Source organism: Helicoverpa zea, chromosome 26 (assembly GCF_022581195.2).
Source record: "Helicoverpa zea isolate HzStark_Cry1AcR chromosome 26, ilHelZeax1.1, whole genome shotgun sequence".
Classification (NCBI taxonomy): Eukaryota; Metazoa; Arthropoda; class Insecta; order Lepidoptera; family Noctuidae; genus Helicoverpa; species Helicoverpa zea.
The window spans coordinates 5,878,515-5,898,769 of NC_061477.1; the positions used below are offsets into that span (position 1 = coordinate 5,878,515).

At 37.4% G+C, this 20,255-nt stretch overlaps 1 protein-coding gene across 22 annotated transcripts in view; it reads right to left on the bottom strand.

Annotated features, from left to right (window-relative positions):
* The window catches only part of LOC124642934 (serine/threonine-protein kinase MARK2-like), a 188,843-nt gene that overhangs the window by 23,114 nt on the left and 145,474 nt on the right, over positions 1–20,255 (bottom strand). For 21 of the 22 annotated variants that reach the window (XM_047181706.1, XM_047181705.1, XM_047181707.1 and 18 more), the window contains 3 exons: positions 1,860–1,959; positions 669–817; positions 127–234 (listed from right to left, as the gene is read on the bottom strand). In XM_047181706.1, coding sequence (XP_047037662.1) covers positions 127–234; positions 669–817; positions 1,860–1,959 — 357 coding nt within the window. Of the gene's footprint in view, positions 1–126; positions 235–668; positions 818–1,859; positions 1,960–17,673; positions 17,820–20,255 lie in introns of all 22 variants that reach the window. The other variant, XM_047181726.1, reaches the window with a different exon arrangement.

Consider the following 20,255-nt stretch of genomic DNA (forward strand, 5'->3'; position numbering starts at 1 on the left):
TCGATTGGAATTACAGTAGACCAATTTTTTGGTTGATTTGGGTCGAGAATCATTAGCATAATTACGTCCTTGAATATGGCACGGATGCAAATCAACAGCTTGTATTAGGAACATGTGAGTACATACCTCGCCGCCTGACGCGTACTCCATGACGAGGTACAGCGTCTTTTCAGTCTCTATCACCTGGAACAGCTTCACTATGTTCGGATGGTCCAGCATCTTCATTATCCGGACCTGGAAGCACAGCACAGCATATGGTGGTCATTTCATATAACTAATTTTTACATAAGGTATTGGAGAATTTCTGTCCAAACCATTAGCTCAAAATGCCTACGTCTGTTTATTACATAGAATTGAAATAAAACTTTGATATTGAGCAAACCTGAAGAGGATACGAGTTTTTATTGCCATGGGACACGTACTTCCGTCAGGCTCCGAATGTAATCCTGGATATAGCAGAACAATTCCCTCAGTCTCTGTACGAGTGTAGTAGATTAAAAAATTACTCTCATTAAACGGCTCGGGATCCAATATGACACATTGAATCGTTTAGTGGCAATTGTCCTTAAAACTTTCATAACTATCTTCCTAACAGATATTAGATCTTTTTTCATCAGAAAACACGTTTCAAAAGAAGAAGAAGAAAGAAGTTTTCGAAATAAGCCGACCTCTCTGAACAGCTTCTGCAGCGAGCCAGGGTTGAGTTGTGTCTTGTCTATGATCTTGATGGCGACCTCCTTGCCGGTGGGCACGTGCTTCGCTAGCTTCACCTTAGCGAAGTTGCCCTTGCCGATTGTCTTTAGAAGCTTGTACTTTCCTGAAATAATATAAAAATTACAACTATAAGTATTATCATACTTAAAAAAACTTTTGAAAGTAATTCTACTCTATCATCATCATAATCATTTCAGCCATTAGAGCTGCTTAGCATAGGCCTTCTCAATTCAAATTCAAATGTTCAAACATATAAATGTGTTTATGTATATTTGCTAAATATCAATAACAGAAATAAAACAAATGCTACATCTAAATTGAAAAAATCCTTCTTTAGGTTAAGTTGGGAAAAGATTGCATTAATAATCTTTGAATTCATATACTGTGATTAAAGTTATATTATGAACGAGGCAAAATAGACACAGTAAAATCCTGAGCACATACTTTAACATAAAAAATATGAAAGCAAAACACTTGTATTATATCTTTATTAGAAACTTGAACGAGCTCAGAAATTATATTTTCTTGCGTGTTTCAAAGTACACTTTATTATAACGTCTAAGCTTTCTTTGTAAGCAAAAGTTCGCGTATCTTCTCAGAAATAGTGGCTTCTAACAAAAAATAATCTTCAATACTTGTTTTTAAAGAGTTGTTTGTTTTCTCGACAGACTTGAAGCATACTTGTTATACGGAAAGTACTTGTAAACTATTTAATATTAACCTTCTAGTACTTGACTATATTTAATTAAAATAACCGTCGAGTTTAAAATTAATGTATTAGAGAAGTCTGGACAGTCTCCTTACTCGCTATAACCTCTCAGATAGGAATGATAGGATACATAATTAGATAGCCCATTCGTCCATATCTAAGAAGGCTGTAGGGTACTTTTATCCGGTGCTCGGAGTAGTTGACTCGAGACGCGGATAAAACTTTGAGTAACAGCTAATCTATACTAATATCATAAAGAGGTAAAATTTGTAAGTTTCGATCGGATTTTAAAAATTCTTTCACTGATAGATAGCTACAAAGTTCCTGAGTGCCAAAGGCTGTATTTTATCCCGGTTCGGGCAGTAGTTCTCACAGGACGCGAGTGAAACCGTGGGAAAAAGGCTAGTTTCTTAGTAAAATGCTGTTGTATACTGACCAATGTGTGGTTCCTCGGAGGCCCGCGAGCGCGACGAGACCCGGGCGCTGCCACCCGACGTGCCCCCGCCACCCGCGCCCGCTGACGACTCCGACGCACTCTGCAAATTACAAGAAATAACATATTAATATATTATACACTAACATTTTCTATATAAAAAGGAATAGCTGTTCGCTAGTCTGAATAAAACCCCAGAATGGCATATCGATTTGGCTTATTTCGGTTTAAAATGTTTGCACAGGTCCAGGGAAGGTTTAAACGATACCTACGATATTCGCGGAATCAGCTAGTTTATAATAAATATGTTTACCAGAAAAGACCAAATACCGGATCAACTAATATCACTAAAGCCCTGAAAGTCATCCTCTATTCATATCAGTTTGTGGTTCAAATTGATATTGTTTTGGGAATTTTGGTATGAAAACAAAAATACATATGATGTGAAGAAATTCGTGCTTCATCATGATAACACAAAATTGCTGTAGTTAAGTAGTTGTGGCAAAGAGGTAATGTCACCGATGCCAAATGTATTTTTTTCAATTTTATAGTTCGGCCGTTCAGAGAATGCGTTCCTGACACATCGCGATTGAACTGACGACGTAACTTTGTAATGGCGTTGCAGTTACGATAAAAATTTTTTGCTGATTGTTTACCGTTTTAACAATTGATGAAATAAATTTAAAACAACATTATTATATCAATAATCAATGAATGTTATAATTTTGGTCCAAACTGAGTGTCAAATAACTTGGTAAACAATATTTTTCTAAATCTATACTGCGCAATTACAAGGTTATGTCAGCGCTTTATATTTGTAGTGCTGTGCTAAAAATAACAGGCAAGTATCGTAATCAGTTCTTTTACAGTTATACTTATATTATAAAATAAAAGATTTGTTTTTCTTTTTTAAAATTTGAAAATAATGGACTATAAGATAACTTTTATGAATTTAATACAGCTAATTTCAGCTAATTATTAAAAGCTTATATTAGTATCTTAAGGTAACAAACTGCGTAAGTTAAAACTTCAATACCAATCTGTGTTTAATAATCTTAGCAAATTCGGATTTGTCTCACATAGCTTAATCTCATAGACACCAATAAGTAAGTAGTATAATATGTGCGCAGTCCTGTTTACTATATTATGTCTATGGTTTTTATTTGATTATCCGGCTTATGTTTAATGGACTTGTAGCGACATGAAACGCATACAACCTTTTCGACTCGCAACCTTCAATAGTCATGAAGAAAAATACAATGAAGTTCAAATGTCAAATTCAAAATTTTAAATTTTCAAAATCAGATTTTCGTTGTCGCAGGCGTACACATATAAATAGGGCGCCGCCCGTATAAATAAATTATATAGAGAGATTATTTGCTACTGCTTACAGCATTCGCAGGTACATTTAGGAAATCTATTTTCAATAATAAATGATACTCAAGGTCTATACTTAGACAAAAAAAAACAAGGAAGATAATCAGAGGACTGTTATAGACAAGTTGGAGGGTTTCCCTCTTAAGTTAAATGCCTGAACAAAAGCTGAAAACTTAAGCCAACTTTCCTTAAGGAAACTCGACCCCACTTGAGAAACAATGGTTTTATTGCCAGTAAACAATATCTGAGGTTATGAATGCCTAAATGGCTTTATTTGTATTGTGTCAAGAACGAAATATGTTGAGTTAGTTCCAAGAAGGGTATATAATAAATACGGAAGGGACATTTAGTTGAAATCCAATTGACTAACATAATAAATGTTTGTGTGGTTATAGTTATTTATATTTTATTGGCAGTTATGTGTTTTACAATGACAAATAATTTTGATATTATTCCTATGTAATAAATAAAATAACATTTAATAGTTTGAAATCTTTTTGCTTTGAATATTATGAATGTATTCCAAGAACTCAAAGCTAATATTTATCGTGAAAAGTATAGCAAAAAGGAGGGCTCTCTTGCTTATATTATGTTGACCAACGTATTTAAGAAAAAGTATGTGTACTTTTTAAAAACAACTAATGAAGAAAAAGTTCTAGATTAGCCATTGTTTTCCTCTAACCTTAATCTTCCAAATCTTAAGACCCATTATATATTATCACACCCATTTCACAAAACCCCATATTAAACAAAGTCACTTCTCACATAGTTTAACACCAGTCACTCCATATCTAGAAGTGTAAGAAGCCGCGACACCGAGGTCATTGACCTGTACACATGTTTACCCGACCATGGCTCATGGCATAGTCAGTAGCTGGGAATTCCTTTATTTTGACGCCCCTTTATCTTAACAATGGTGTTGGTAAGGGAAAATCACAGGTGTTACTATAGAAGCTAATGCTTCGGGCATGGATTTGAATTTGAATGGATTAATGGTGTAATTAATGAATTGTCAAAAAGTTTTAGGGATTAACATAAAAGATGGGTTGTTGTTTTTTTTTTTTCTGAATACCATTCACTTGATACTTGTATTTATAAACTGTTGCTACCCATGGTGATTCGCACCATAAGTATGGCTAAGTTAAATACAACTTTCCAAAAAGTAGAAAGAGTTCAAATTAAACTTGCGGAAATATTCATAATAAAGTCTAGGATTGATGACAGGATTTACAAAGAAACTTAACTAGCGATTTAATCTAATCAGTCATCGTTATCAGCTTATTAAAATGAGGTTCAACTTGTTATAACTAAATTACACAATGTTAAGGCTTACGTAGAAAGTTTGACGACAATGTGGGACGGCAGACTTTGAAATAAATTGCTAGATATATTTTAAGACTATTATATTTTAAAACCATTTTCAATAACATCCATTAAAGATTTATTTTGTCTGAATATTTTATTTTAAAAGAGTCATAAGGAAGATAAGATGAAAAGGAACTCGATACATATTTATTAAGTTATCACCAACTTTAGTAAAGTTGAAGAACCTTCTTCATTCATGACTCAAAACCTTTCTAAAAATAAATATATACTTAGTTTAAATTTAAATAAACAACTTTATCATTACTACCTTTGACCGTCATTCAGCTTACTATCAAATTCCTATACCCACAAACTATAAAGGCACTTAAAGACCTTAGGGACTGAAGTCAGGCAACATTTATGTTCCCATATTAAATGACCTTAGCTATAGTATAACAACATTAAGTACCCTCTGGCTACGGGACGTGACGGGAGAGCCAAAGATAGCCGGTTTGTTTACGAGCTTCGGTTTAGAAGGTAAACATAGCTGGATTGATGTTCATCAAATATAGTCTATCAAGGGTAAGATATTTGCTATGTAATCACTAAACATAATTAGAATGTGGTATCTATATTAGCAGAGAGTGAGTTAATACTTTAGTAAATACTATAACTCTCCATGCTTCAACTCACTCAAGCCATGAATATTCCTGATAATTTTTTGCCGCTACCTCTATAACTTCCCTGTCGCATGAGTCATATGTGATAGACACCGATTGTTTAAGTATTGTGTCTACATATCAGAGAGTGAAGTGGTTAAATTTCTTTCCATAGGACCATACAGCATCATTTGTATAAAAAGTCTTCTATTAACTTTTTGTGATCAGATTTACAGAAGGCTATCAGACCAGGCTATAAATGTCCGACAATAATTTACAGCCGTCTACCAGAAGTCGTTTAACAAGCTAGATATGCAAATCTCCCTAACTGGCCGAATCTAACTTCTAGATTCGACAGCAACGGTCGAAAATTTAGGTCAAACGGTAACAGGATTATAGTTAGATCAAGAACGGGCAACTGGGAATAGTATCCGTTGGGTTCCCAAATTCGTGGTAGCTTAAATTACATCTATGAATGAATATCTAACTAATCAAACAAGGTGATGATTGATAGAAAAAACTGTGATGTGTATTCAAAATCTTTTTCTTACCGTTATTTATAATAGTTATGTATTTGTACTTTATACATATAATATGAAATGATCATTGCTAGAGGTCTTCCCACGTCAAAATCAAAAGAGAAAGAGGCAAGTCGCAACTTTTTTACATGTAAAAAAGTACACTGTTCTCGCCTTGTAACTAATCGGGAAGCCAGACTTCGGCAAGATTAAGAAAACGGGAGAAAAATGCATGTTTTTACATTGCTGTACAAGAAACCATGCATACAAGAACAGAAAAACCCTCTTAAACCCTACATCGCATGCCCTAACTAAGCATAATATTGTAGGTCACAAACACTGCACGTTTTATTTTCTCCACGTAAGCGTCACTTTGTTAGCTTTCAGTTTGTTTGCTCAAGGCATCTCGTTACGGGAAAACTCAGCCAGTCTTAAATTTCTCTTTCAGCCTTTTGTTAAGTTAAGCTTGCTTGTTCTAAGAAAATTATAAGATTAATTAAGGAAGAATCTTAGTCTGTTTGAATTGCATTTTGCTTTAGATAGCAATGAAAAGCACTGTATGTTTATATTTTGAATCTAGAAAACTGTTCTTGTATTGCCAAAAATGCTGCTGATTTGATAATCCATGAAATGCAAAATCTACATAAGGCTAAATATCTTGACAAATGAAACATTTCTTCACGTTCAGAAAGACATTTTAAACATTCCAAAAGATCGTGATCCACAATTAGTCTTGGCGAAAGCGATTTAAATCTCAAGTAATTTTAACAGGAAAAGCTTACTGTCGCTTTCCAAATTGTCGGATAGGTCACAGATAAGCTACAATTAAGATAACAGGCTGCCTTAGAGCCTAATGCAATTATGAATTGGTTTCGTTTATACAATGGTTATCAACCAAAGTAATCGGTCACATTTTGGGTTCACTTCCCTTGTAACTAACTACATAAAAGTTTTATTAGGTGTGGTTTCAGTTGGCAAATTGACGTTTTTTCATGCACGAAATCTGAGTAAGTTTCAATAAGATTATTTTGTATGGCTTGCTATGAAAGTGTAAAATACTGATAGGTATCTGTTGGTTTAGCAAGGATGTAATTATAAATATGACAGAAGGCCCAAAGAAGATATGTATTTGGTATGGACATAACCCAGGTTGAAATTGAATTGGGATGTAAGTAAATAATTCATAGTTAAGTTATACAAGACCCAGGATATATGTGACAAAAAGTCAATAATAATTATAATTAAGCCAGAAACATTGCCATGATACAAATTAGCCACGCCACAATATCCATTAATGGATTAACCACTTTCTATCTGTAGCGAAATACAATGAATTCCATGAAACATTAAAATTAACAGCAAATTACCTGAAAACTGAATTAGTTTCTGTCAAAGTTGGACTCTGTTCCCGGAATATTAAAATTTAATTATTGTTTTGGCAAAAGCGAGTCTACAGGGGGTATGAAAAGGGTGTTTCGAGCCAAATGGTCTAGTTCAAAATGTCACCAAGTCCAAGGCTATTTGGACAGTATTGTGTAAGTGGGGTAATTTATCATTGTGAAGTATACTTTCCTTTGGATGAAGAAGGAATACTAATAAAGTTCGGGAATAAATGGCTATCATCTTCCGCTGGGGTTAAAATGCGCCCTAGTTTCTGTGACCTTCACATTTTACCCTTTAGGCGAGGCGATTTTAAATTAGAGATTGCTATAATACAGATGGACGAAATAAAGAAAAATGTACTCCCAGTTTTTTTTGTTTCAAGGTGTAAAAGTTAACTAGTAAAATTGATACTTTCAATGAATTGTCAAAACCAGTTAGGTACTTAAATTTCTATGAAAAGCAAACTATAACGTGTTATTTACATCAGCTACTGCATACTTATTTTGTTTATATTGTCAATTTTATTTTATGTTTTAACCTAGTCAACTACCCAATTAATGGCAAAGTTATCCATCCTGCTCACACTTTGTTGATCATAATAGGACATGGGGATTGCCACATGCTCCATAACATACAACAAAATTCTCAGGGTCTTCAGGGTCTAAATATTTACCCCATGCAGCTTCTCAATGGCCTTGGCTCGTCTCCTCCGCCTCCATAACTTGGATAGGAACACCGGTGCCAGGATCGGCAGCACTCGGTGACGCATCGTTTGAGGATTTATCTTGACTGAGTTCTTTGGACTGGTCCGCGAGAAACTTGGCCTAGTCTAGCTAGACCTTCTGAGGTATTTTGGAGTTTTTCGATCACTGTATTTGTGTTTTTTTTCTTTGTTGAAATATTTATGTACTATTGTAATGAAGATCTAAATTCTAAGGGTCAATCCCCACTGAAAGAGCAGCGGCCGGCAGCGGCCGGCAGCGGCCGTAAATGCAAGCCGCCCGCTCTTACATTGTCCGTGCTCTTACGGCCGCTGCCGGCCGCTGCTCTTTCAGTGGGAATTGACCCTAAAGGTACATATTTAACTTCTCAGATGATATTTTGGAGTTTTTTTTATCACTGATTTGTGCTTTTTTGGGTTGTTACGAAATCTTTATTTACTGTTTTAATTCAGGACTAAGTTCTGTAGGTACAGTCAACTTCAGGTCAGTGGTAACAGTTTTATAGGAAAATCGTACTTATTACTATTGAGTTAAGGTGCATGACAGTTACCTGCCATACGTATTTAGTTGGATGGAATATGATTCATAAACAGCTTGAAAATTAATAATTCATAAATCATAATCGAATCCTGACCTCAAATACAATCCGGTAATTTCGTTTCAGTCAAAACAACGATTAATAAACATCAATATTAATGAAGGATTGGAATCAAAACATCACAGATGAGTTGTTTCGTTGGCAAAATTGCAAATTACGGAATCAGTACGAAATATGATAACCCGATGACCTGATGGTATTATAAACAAGATTTGTGATTAATTACAACGAACCAATGAACTTTCATGTCACTTTCAGATAACATGAGTTACTTCATAAATATCACGTATTTTATCCAAATAAGTTGTTTTTATTTTTCATACATAATAGAAACTTTGATAAAATATTACGCGATTTATTCAGTTACTTTGTTTTAAACAACAGAATCTATACACAAATTATAAGTGTAAAAGAAAGCTAGCAATTAAAATAATTGGCCAACAACAAACGCAAAGCTTAATCTTTAAAAAACACAAAGAGCTTTAAAGACAACTAAAAAAGATAAAGAAATAAAAGGTAAAGATAGACTATCTACTAACGTAAATGACGTCAATACAACAGCTAGGGGATCGTTCCGTGACGATAAGTTAACTGCACTTCTAAATGAAACAAAAGATAATTTTACTAATTAAAGCTTTGAAAAGCTGTGTTAAGGAGAAAGGTATTTAAAAGACTATTAGTAAAGGTAGGAGTGAAATATGATCTAGTTTTGGTGATGAGATAAATTTGTATAAAAATATAGTTAAGTTGCTGCCTATTTCAAAGCCCAATTCTAACATTCATAATTAATATATTTACAATGGAAGCTAATTGCAAAGTTGCAATACTTGTTAAGTAAATCAGAGTTTTTTGGTGCCAAAAAACTAATCGAAATAATATTTGGCAAAGCATGTGCAACTGAAAAAACTTTTATGTCTCCAACTACGACATAAGTTGTGATTTACGCTTTCAATTTAAAGTAAAAACATGAGATTAAATGGAATGGAAAAAGTATCGACAAAGTCATTAGGTGAATGAATTAAGTCTGAACTTTTAACTTCTTAATTGAAATTTGATTTATTTAAATTATTGTGAGGGGGAGATAAATCCTCAATGTATTCCTCTCATCTTTATCTAGGTCAAAATACAAAGATAACCACACTGCAATTCAAACTGTAACTGAACCGTATGCAGTTTTAATTAAATCACCAATCAAGCTCAACCGGCAAGCATTCTCAAATTCTGTAGTTCCTATGAGAATCCAATTCTGTAGCAAACAATATAAGCAAACTAGTCGAAAACAATACAGTTTGAAGCAGAACACTCGATGGTAGCGAGTCATTGACCCCACTGAAGCACCATTGTCCCAACCCCATTGTTTCACCGCACTGCACCACCAGATCATTCGATTCTGAGAACTGCAATCGATTCAGAGAATCGATGAATGATTGAGCAACTGATTTGAATATCGAGTGATAAGTAGCCGATTTTGGATAGGACTGGTCAGTTGATGTCAATATTTGATTCAGCTGTGGGTGTCACGGGCTAAGTAAACAATAAACTGACATTTAATAGTCAAATATATCTTTATCAGAAATAGACGGACTTTTAATACCGAATCCGGAGTTTGGAAAAACATGATAAACAGCTTAGGCGTAAATATATTTACGAAGGGAACGAAGTCGTGATAGTAAACAAAGTACTATCAAAACAAATTATCTACTGCATTATGCTAACAGCTTGGGGCACTAAAGAAACAAAGAAAGTCAATAAAAGCAATCAATAAATAATGGATAAGCTTGAAAATGTCAGAATAAATTGGTTTGCGCTAATTCGAGCTATTGATAAAATATTCCTTGGATATAACGTCAGCAAAAAACGATCAATAATTCCGTCAAGCAGAGGACATTATTCGTGACATAAAGTTTATATAAAAGGGATATTTTCTTTAATTAGGAGAGTTCATACAATATAATGTTATTTACAACGGTTTGACTTCGATCCAAAAACTGACCTAGATTTACATAGCATTGTATAAAAGCCTTAAAATGGTTTCGTGTTTATTAGCTCTCTCTTGCAGCTTATTAAGCATTTCCTACTTTTATATTCAAGAAATTGTAAAAATAAAAACAGTCGTAAAGAAAACTACGCATACTACGTTGATTAATACGTACAGTGATTAGAATCCAGAAATAGAAACGCTATAGAAACGGCCACGAAACAATGAAACTATTCAAGGACGTGGCGTGCAGCTAAAATATTCAGAAGCACGCCACCGCTATCGATAACCAACTAAACGTATGACACTGTCATCATTGGACTATAGTATTTAATGAAGAAAATGGACAAAAGGTTTCAATGATAGCAACTATACTTATTTGCGAAGCTTTTTCCCAAACTACATATGTTGGGTGAGGTCGGCTTCTAGTCTTGACGTACAAATGTGCCAGTGTTTTCGATGAAGCGATTGCCTACCTGACCTCCTCAACAGTTACCCGATGCCCCAAGGTAAAAAATAAGTTATGACTGGTTGTTAAACATTCTGACTTCTGACTACCTGTTACGACTGCCAAAGATGTTCAAATGACAGACGATGCCTGTCAATTTAACGTGCCTTCCAAAATACGGAGTAACTTGTCATGTTAAGATGGTCAACCTTACTTCGGAAATAAGATAATAATGAAAATAAGTAAGTGTACCAATTTAACATAAAAGTCGGCCATAACATTGGCTTTTCATGTAATAGGCTGATGATAAAGGTCCTGTGATATTTATAGACCTTGATTTGACCTACTTTGACAAGAATGTAATTATATTTTTAAATGGAGATTTATATCAGTAAAAGTATATTGAAATTGTTTCAGCAAATGGCAGGGGACACGCCCCGATATCGTTAGTCATACATTAACACAAATATATGAACAAAACGGGTGTAAAGATAAAATCGATAGTAATGGCAGCTTTCGTTGTCTTTTGGTTGAGGAAATAGGATAAATAACGGTATTAGGAGAAGGTAAAAATGTTTTTAATATAAAATATATGGGTCCTTGATGTTTATCAATCGCTTGAAGAACGAACTTAGTTTTTTTTTACTTTTCCTAGACGTACTGAAGTGATACTGACGATAGATACGATTTCTATTGGTCTTGGTTTTAGAACATTGGAAACTATTCGCAAATATATTGGAAAAATACAACTGGTGGGGACATTTCTCACATTGAGGACTTTATTTTAACTTCTTAAAACAGAAACACATTATAAATTAAATCCTACGTCTGAATGTTCGTCACGGCGTGCTATCAAAAGTAGCAAAATAGACTTATCCGAAGTTTTAACGAGTCCTACTGAGCTTAGAAGAAAACTTGATGATTGCTTTGATGCTATTAATTTGTGAACAGCGAAAACGCTTTTAAGAGTTTGAAGTTATTCGATAATTTGTAGGCTATTTTTGTAATGACTAGGTTTTTGGAATGACTTTACTAAATCGACGAGTTTATCTCAAAAATGTCGTCTGGTCAAACGGGCTAAAATTGAACACTTTTTTATCTGGCTTGCAAATAATCTATTTTCATATTTCCATTTAATTAACAGCAAACGCTTCACTAGCACCACAGATGAAATAGCGTTATATTATTTCGATTCTGCAAAAGACACATCACCCCGCACTCGAATGTGGAACCGAATTAGTATTTTCGCGCCAACGATTCCGCAATATGGCGTCCGATTAATCGAGAATCAGTTGATAATATCGATATGTATCAATGTGTTGGCTCTCGGCGGTGTACTGGCTGAACCGAGGGTCGAGAGGGCGAGGCTATTAAAAGCATGAGGCTACTGAGGCTTAAAACTCCGTCACGATGCAGCCAGCCCGTGAAAAAAGGTCTGCTAGGCGTAATAACCCAGATACCTATTATGTATTGGAGATAATATAAATATAATTTGCGGCTTCGGTTTGTTTACGCAACGATATTTTACCTGAAATCTGTGTCAATTGGTTTTGAGCTGTTTGTCTTGCCTCTTGGTAATGTGTCTAGATTTGCAAGGATTGCGGAGGGCTGAAATGTTTTCGTTGATGGGTTCTCAGATAAATGTTACTATCTGGATTCCCGGGACATTGATATAATGTTATTGTTCCATAATTTTTCTCTATTACAATGAGACACAGCTTCAAACGAGGTGATAAACTGCTATTCCTTTTCGTGAAAGATGTATTTTTACTCACACTTCACAACGATACTTAGGAAACTGTTAAGTACTTATTAGTACTAAGAATAGGTACTTATCGCATGATAAGACCTGTTGTTATCATACTTACGCTCACCCATCATGTTACCCATTGCTTCAAGAATTGCTCGATTTGCTTACCTGCAAAGACAGAAAACACATTATTAGTTTGATACAAAATGTAAATAGAAATACCTACAAAATTTCCTAAAAATAAGCCCTTAATTTTGTAATTATTTTAAACATCTAAAAGCATACATGAGCAAGTATAATCTTCTTCAAACATGCGGGTTTGTTCGGCTATTGTCCGAAATTGTGTCTGTATAAGTAGTAGTTACAAAAGCCACAGGTAAACCTCTGCTTTCAGAGGTGAAAAGCCACACATGTATGAAGAAAAAAAAACTGAAAAACTCATGAAAAAAACGTCACACACAAAATATCACCTTTCTTTCATGGAAACATTTAACCCGTTCAACGCTGTCCGTTTTAATTCCGCGAGTTCACCACAAACGGGGCCACGCCAATCATAAAGGAATCGCCCATCAGCCATCACACCGACGGATTTGCCCCGGGAAATCCGGATCCGTGGGGAAATAACTTGGATGTGGGACGCAGGACGCGCGGTTATTCTCCTTTGCGTAAATATATGTTGACGGGCTTTCAAAACGGTTGGGTTTTGGTGCTTTTATGAAGGATTTGGGAGATCGTTTGACAGGTGTTAATAGGGCGTCGCGTGTATAATGAGGTTGGTAACTTTTTTCATCTTTTATAGAGATTTTTTTTAAAAGAGATATTTATTGTAAGATGTCTTTGTTACTAATATTGTGAACGCAGAAGTAATTATGTTTGTCCATCATAAGCTAACTTTTATTCGGTGCGCGGGAAGTAGCCCTGTATTCACGTCCCGGGGTGAATGAAACTGCGGGGAAGCTAGTATTACTTCAGATACATAGCAGTACCTCTGACCAAAACAATTTGATAACGCAACATTTTCATTTCGAATTGCAATGTTGTTTATCTTAAAGCGACCGTTTTAAATGCAATTCCGCTCAACTTTAAAGACGGAAGAATTATCGAGTAAAAGCAATCGATACTCCGTTCCCATTGTTTCCGTTTAATTGCGCAGTCCCAGTTAAATAAACTGCAGAACCATTGTGTATTCACTCGATAAATTGATAAGGAAAAGTACATTTAAAACGAAAATACTATGTAACATTTTTCAGTATTTTATACCCCAAAATGTCATACCGACGTTAAATTTTTACACATCCATTATTGTTAATTTATTGACGAGATAAATTATCTCGATAACATAAAACAGCCATTACTGAAACGTTATTTAATTGCTGTCATTGAATGACATCAATGTATTGTTTTATTTATGAAACAATAGCTTTTCATAATGACATTTTTGGTTTGGATAAGCTAAAGGTCATTTTTGATCGACGCTCATACTTTTTTTTATAGTATTATAAAGCTAAAGAGTTTGCTTGAACACGCTTATCTTCAGAACTTCTTGTCTGTATTCTGTATCAATAGTAAATAGCCCATTTCTAAAGGTAGCCCATAGTCTCATGGGCTACTTTTTATCCGAGAGCTCTAAATAGTTCCCACGAGATGCCAGTTCTTTCAACAAAACACACAACAAAAATGTATATTATATTCTAGCTAAAAGATACACTGATCCTAAATATTACCCACAAACAAAAATAATCTTCAAGACCATAACAGCTTCCATTTTCCTTACAAAAACTCCCCGTAGGCTCACCTAATTTCAGGTTTGCAGCCCACAAAACATGTCCTAACCTAAATCCCTATGAAGAAAGAATATGGGATACTCTTTCACGTTCGAGCGGAGCCCCGGGCCTGACCTGGTCTAGTTGGAAAATGGCTCAAGAGGGGAAGCTCGTTGATGCTGTGAAGATCTGAACATATGAGGTTTTAGTTGTTAGGATTCTTAGGGATTGGTTGTGAGCGATAAAGTTAAAAATTTTATGTACTCTTGTGGCGTAAAGATGCCTTAAAGTAAGTCAATCATTGTATGTAATTGCAGCTATCGATGGGAACCAAAAAAGCTAGGTTAATTTTTGTTCATAAAATCTGGGAGTGAATGACCGCAAAATTTTATGTTATCAAGACACAACATAGGTACGACATTTTTCTTATGAAACATGTAAATATCACAAGATCATTCAAACTAGAAGATAAACTTTAAGGTTCATTGTCCACCCAACAAACCCTCTACTTCTAGCAATGTAAACACAGTGAATATCGGAGCCAGGTCAATATTGTAACCAGGGCACTGTACGCAACGTGTCTCCCCAGGGTCCAAGCTAATAACGCTGAATAATATACCTCGGAGGGCAGGGCTCTTTATTAGTCTCGAATGCAATGTGAATTTAGATCGAGGTGTAAACAATTTAGTATAAGACTGGGAATTGTATTATTTATTTTGGTGTTATTTATGCCAATTTTTAAAAACTGATGAGTTTGTTTGCTTAAACGAGCTAATCTCAGGAAAAACTGAGCCTACATGAAAAAATCTTGCAATGTCAGATACCTTAACTCATTTATCGACAAAGGCTACTTTTAAAATTGGTGTGCAGAGTAGTTCACACGGGACGGGAAGTCATAAAAACTCGCCGCTTAACTTTGAGTCAGAGAATATAAGAACGTTAGAAAAGCAAGCTAACGCTGAAAATCAATGGATTTTACGTGGAAACTTCTGAGTGAGTTTTAAAGCTTATTAGAACTTCAAGCTGACTCCCCTTTGTGCAGTACTTTGTGAAGTTATAGAAAAGCCAATTTAAACCCAAAGGAATTATATGACGATAATGCCACTAAAACTCATGCAGGCATGGTCACGCTTATTCAATCCTACTATTATTATAGACCCGCTTATATTTCTGTTCTTCTACTGAATAAATTTTGATGAAATTTGTAATACAACTTACACATTAGAATAACATTTAGGATACTTTTATCCGCGTACAGAAAGTGGTTCTCTCAAGAAGTGATTAAACAGCTGGCCGGAGCCAATTCAGAATTTAAACATAAAATAACAGTATTTTTCCCCAATAAAGAAAAAAAAGCAATAATAAATCTCTTCACAAAAGACAGTAACCAAACTATAAAGCAAATGAGCTATGCGGAACCAGGGGGAACATTCGATAATTTTCTCAACATTTCCATATAAGAGATAATGTAATCCCGTATGTGTGAGGTACAAAGGAATTCTTTGGAAGGCAGGTGATTTCACGTCGGCGTTCCACGTTTTTCGTAGGCAAGATCAGGTTGGGTAATGACTTCGGAAATCCTGTTTATTGCAGTCAAGAAGATTTAATTTGAGTAATGAAGCGATTTTCTTTGGGGTTGTTGACACCGACATGTGCACTTCATTACGACTATTTTGAGTTTAGTATTTCAGAGTTATGTAATAATATTGACCCGAGATATAAAGATTTACTTTTTTCACACTAGTTAGGTTAATAGGAAATGGATGAAGACCTTAAATTTTTCTATGAGTAAACGATTTCAAAAAACTGTTCTATCTGGTAGACATCTTAGATATAAACCAATACAAGTACATCTTGTATAGAAGCTTTTACGTGGCTACCCATAAGAATATACAGGTTGAGTAAAAGGTAAAATTCCTTTCCTTTTACATTCCCGACCCTCAAGGGTAAAAAGGAATTCTTGTATAAAACCGCCGTATACCTACATATTGGAATCTAAATCCCATGTACCATGCTATTTACGTGACAACCTACAGGTATAAGATGTATATCTTCTTTACAGGATTTCATGAAACTTAAAAAAGCAACTACGAATATGTATAATACGTACTGCCAGCGTTTCCAACAAAGTTTTCCAATCTAGACATTTTATTATACTAGATACTAGTTTTAAAGTGTCCTGAAAATGCAGCCTCCACGTGTGTAGACTAGACTAGTTTAAATTGCAAGCACCACCTGCAAACATCTCCCGGGAGTGTCGGCAAAACTGTGCAACATATTATGTTCATGTTACACCTGTAGAAGATTAAATGTATGGCTGTAGGAACAGCGGGGCTATAAGCGGATTGTGAGCGATTTGGTTTATTGATGCATTGATGGCTAATTGATTTGCCTGATCTGGGTGTAGTGTCGAGATGTATTGGGTGCTTTATGTGTATTATGCTTTGTGCAATATATTCGATATCAGTGTAAATGTTGATATAGGTCAGTCATTAGACATTATTATCAATTTCAGAGGTTGATTTTAGGACAAGCTTTATACGATGATTGAAGATGATTTCTAATAGACTTCTAAACACGAGTATAAAAGCATTATTCTCATTCAAATGACTGGCTTTAAAAACTCTGACCTAACTTTTAGATATGAATTTAAACGAAAACCACAGCAGTTTTAATCAAAACATCACTTCTAACAGAATATCGTTCGGCGATAGGAAACTTCACACGATTGAATGGACTTTTCATTTTGCATACGGATACATTTTTTTTCTATCGTGGGGTTATGTCAAAGCTCTTTGATTTGCAATATTGTCACTTTTTTAAATTGAAAAAATATAAAGTGTTTTTTTTATTTTATATATAAATAGTAGTTTTCGTAGCCACATTCCAAGTGGTCCAAGATTTGTCGTTCTTCTTTAATAAAGTTTGCGTGAAGCCCATAGCCGGGCCGGACGCCGGGTAAACTGTCCGACGGCTCCCGAGCACGGTTCATTTATTTACACAACCGGACACTGGTTGGTGTGGAATATTGAATTCTTGAGCAGAAAACGTGGGACATACAGAATGCTTGCAAAAATTTCATTTTGGTAAGAGTATTTGTCTGCTTCAGACGACATTGTAGAAGGAAAATCCAACCAGGCATAAAGTTAAACATAAAAGTAACAATACAAATACTAATTCTATCTTCTAAGGACTAACTACACTATTATCACAAATAAATGGTTCAACTACAAAATATTTCTACACTACAACTTCTACAGACTACTAAAATAATGCAACTACACTATAAAACTACATAGTAATACAAACTATTCACCAGGAACTGCCTGCCCTTGACTCCCATCGTGGCGATCTCTTCAAGGGACCGAACACCACAAAACTAAGTCCATATTCCCACACTCGAGTTCACTCATTTTGTTCACTTGTTTAAAGCAATACATATTTTTTTACTTTACATGGAAACTAGAAAGGAGTGATTGTAAAATTAATATTATATTCACAACAATATAAAACGGATTTATATGGCAACAGGAAATGTTTACAGGTAAAGTCCCAGGGCTTGATAAAATTCATTGTGCCTATCACAAATAAAGACGTTTTTGACCAGCAGGATACGATTGAACTACATAATATAATTTCTGGGACAATATTTCTATCATAAAAACAAAAATAAAAGGTAGAAAAAATACCTACAACATATATCGTATTTTCCCAAATCCCATTTCACCATCCATTCACTTAATTCCGCATATACATTTTCCTGTACCCATGCTTATCTCATAGGATTACTAAATATTCGTGTATGACACGCTCACATGTGCAGTGGATGATAAAATCTCTGAGGATTACTGGAGTACCCCTGATGGATGAGTAGCTGCTATCTATTTAGTGATAGTATCATTGCAAAGGGTCGGTGAAGCGAAAAAGAAGTATTAGGGGGGGAACCTAATCAGCAGAGATAGCGAAATTATAATTGACCCTGAATTATAAGTTTGATGAAGAATTAGATAATTATCACTTACTCTGACACTGTTAATTAGATTATTGAATATAAAATTAGGTTTAGGGCTACCTAACTTTACGCCGAGAGTATATCTAGCCAAGCTTAAAGAAAAAGTTAATTCCAAAAAGGCTGGTTATCGAGTGATGTCTAGATTAACAGTCTACAGTAGGAGGCAAATGAACCCCCACCGAGGGGGTCCCCACGTTGTCGTCGTGGTGGGGCTTGCGTGCCTCAATGATCCTGAAGCTCTGCCGGTAGAGATACTCATGCCGGAAAGGTTCAGGGGAGAGGCCAGACAAAGAGGGACCCAGGGAGGGGCCGCTCCTGACCAGTCGACGTTTGTGGACATGGCAAGGATGCGGCCATACCCGCAGAGGTGCAGGCGCACTGACGCGGCGCTCGTTTGCTCTTCGTACAACGAAGAGCAAACCTTTTGGCGGGTTTGCTGAGCCGGGATGGCCGGACAGCAGACGGAGGCATGCCTAATGCCGCCGCCGAGGGCTTGGCTTAACCGCCCGGCCCAGAGGAAGGACACCTCTTAGATAAAAAACCACCCAATCCCAAGTTTCGGGAGCGCGGCGAGGGGATGAATGGCCGTGGGGGACACGGTCGTTAGCGCTCCCACCTGTTGGGGCCAGCCGCCCCCAACAGTATGTAGGCTTGCCCCGGTATGAGGCCACTGCCGGGGTTGACGGTTACTTGCTCTCATACTCGTGGGACGTATATGGATACACAAAACTTAAAAAAAACTAATAATAAAAAAGACGAAAAGGAGTGGGATGAGGACTCGGAATCCGAGTCCGTGTCCAGCGAGGGGGATGCGGGGGGTTTTAAGCTCCCCCGCAACAAGAAGGACCACCGGGCCGACGCCTTCCTCAAGAGGAGGAGGGAAGACCCCGGGTCCTCCTCTGGTGGTCGCGGGGCCTCGGCCAAAAAGGTCGCCAGGAGGCCCGTCAGCGAAGGGTCCGCTGGGGCTTCTGGGGGTGGCGGAGGAGCGGCTCATCTGAGCTCCTCCTCCGAGGAGGAGTCGGCCATCGGCTCCGACCGGGAGCGGAGGGCGGACTTCGAGAAGACGGTGGAGTCCGCCATCAGGCAGGTGGCCTTAAAAAGAAAAAAGGCCAGCAAGGACGGCGCCATTGAGGCCGCCACCGCCTCCATCACCGTCGCAGCGGTGAGCAACTTTGGCCGGGCTCCCGTGAGCGAGCTGGCCAAACTGCAGCAGGAGGTGGCCCGTCTGACGGCCGCCCTGGAGTCTCTCTTGGAGGAGAACAGGAGTCTCCGGGCGGACCTCGCTAAGATGCGCGAGCAGGAGGCGGAGCGCGGCGGGGCCAGGCAACAGGCGCAGACTGCGCCGGCTGAGAGCCAGATCCTGGCCCTAGTCCGTCAGGAGATGGCGGCCTTCCAGGCTCGCTTCTCAGTCCTGGAGGGCAGGGTTTTGCGCCCCCCCCTCGCGGCGTCGAAGCCCCCAGCGGCCCAAAGGGCCTCCTATGCGGCTGCGGTTGCAGCGGCACCCCCACCCAGAAGGGGACCGCCGAGCAAGCCCCCTGTCGCGGCGCCGAACGGACCGACCAGGAGGGCGCCCGCTCAGCCAAAGCCCAAGACCGCAAGGGCGGTCCAGGCGCAGAGGCCCCCGGTGCCAACGTCAGCACCGGCTCCGTCGTCGGCACCAGTGGCGAAACGCCCTCCAAAGCCGACACCGTCTGCGGCCCCTACCTCTTCTGCCACTGAGTCTGAGTGGCAGGTGGTGGGGGAAAAGAAAAAGAGACGGAGGGCGGCCAAAGCGGCCAAAAAGAAGGCCCAGAAACGGCGGCGCAGGGAGCGAGCCGCCGCGGCGAAACTCCGCGCCCCCAAAACCGCGGCTGTAGTAGTCACACTACGGCCGGACGCGGTCAAAA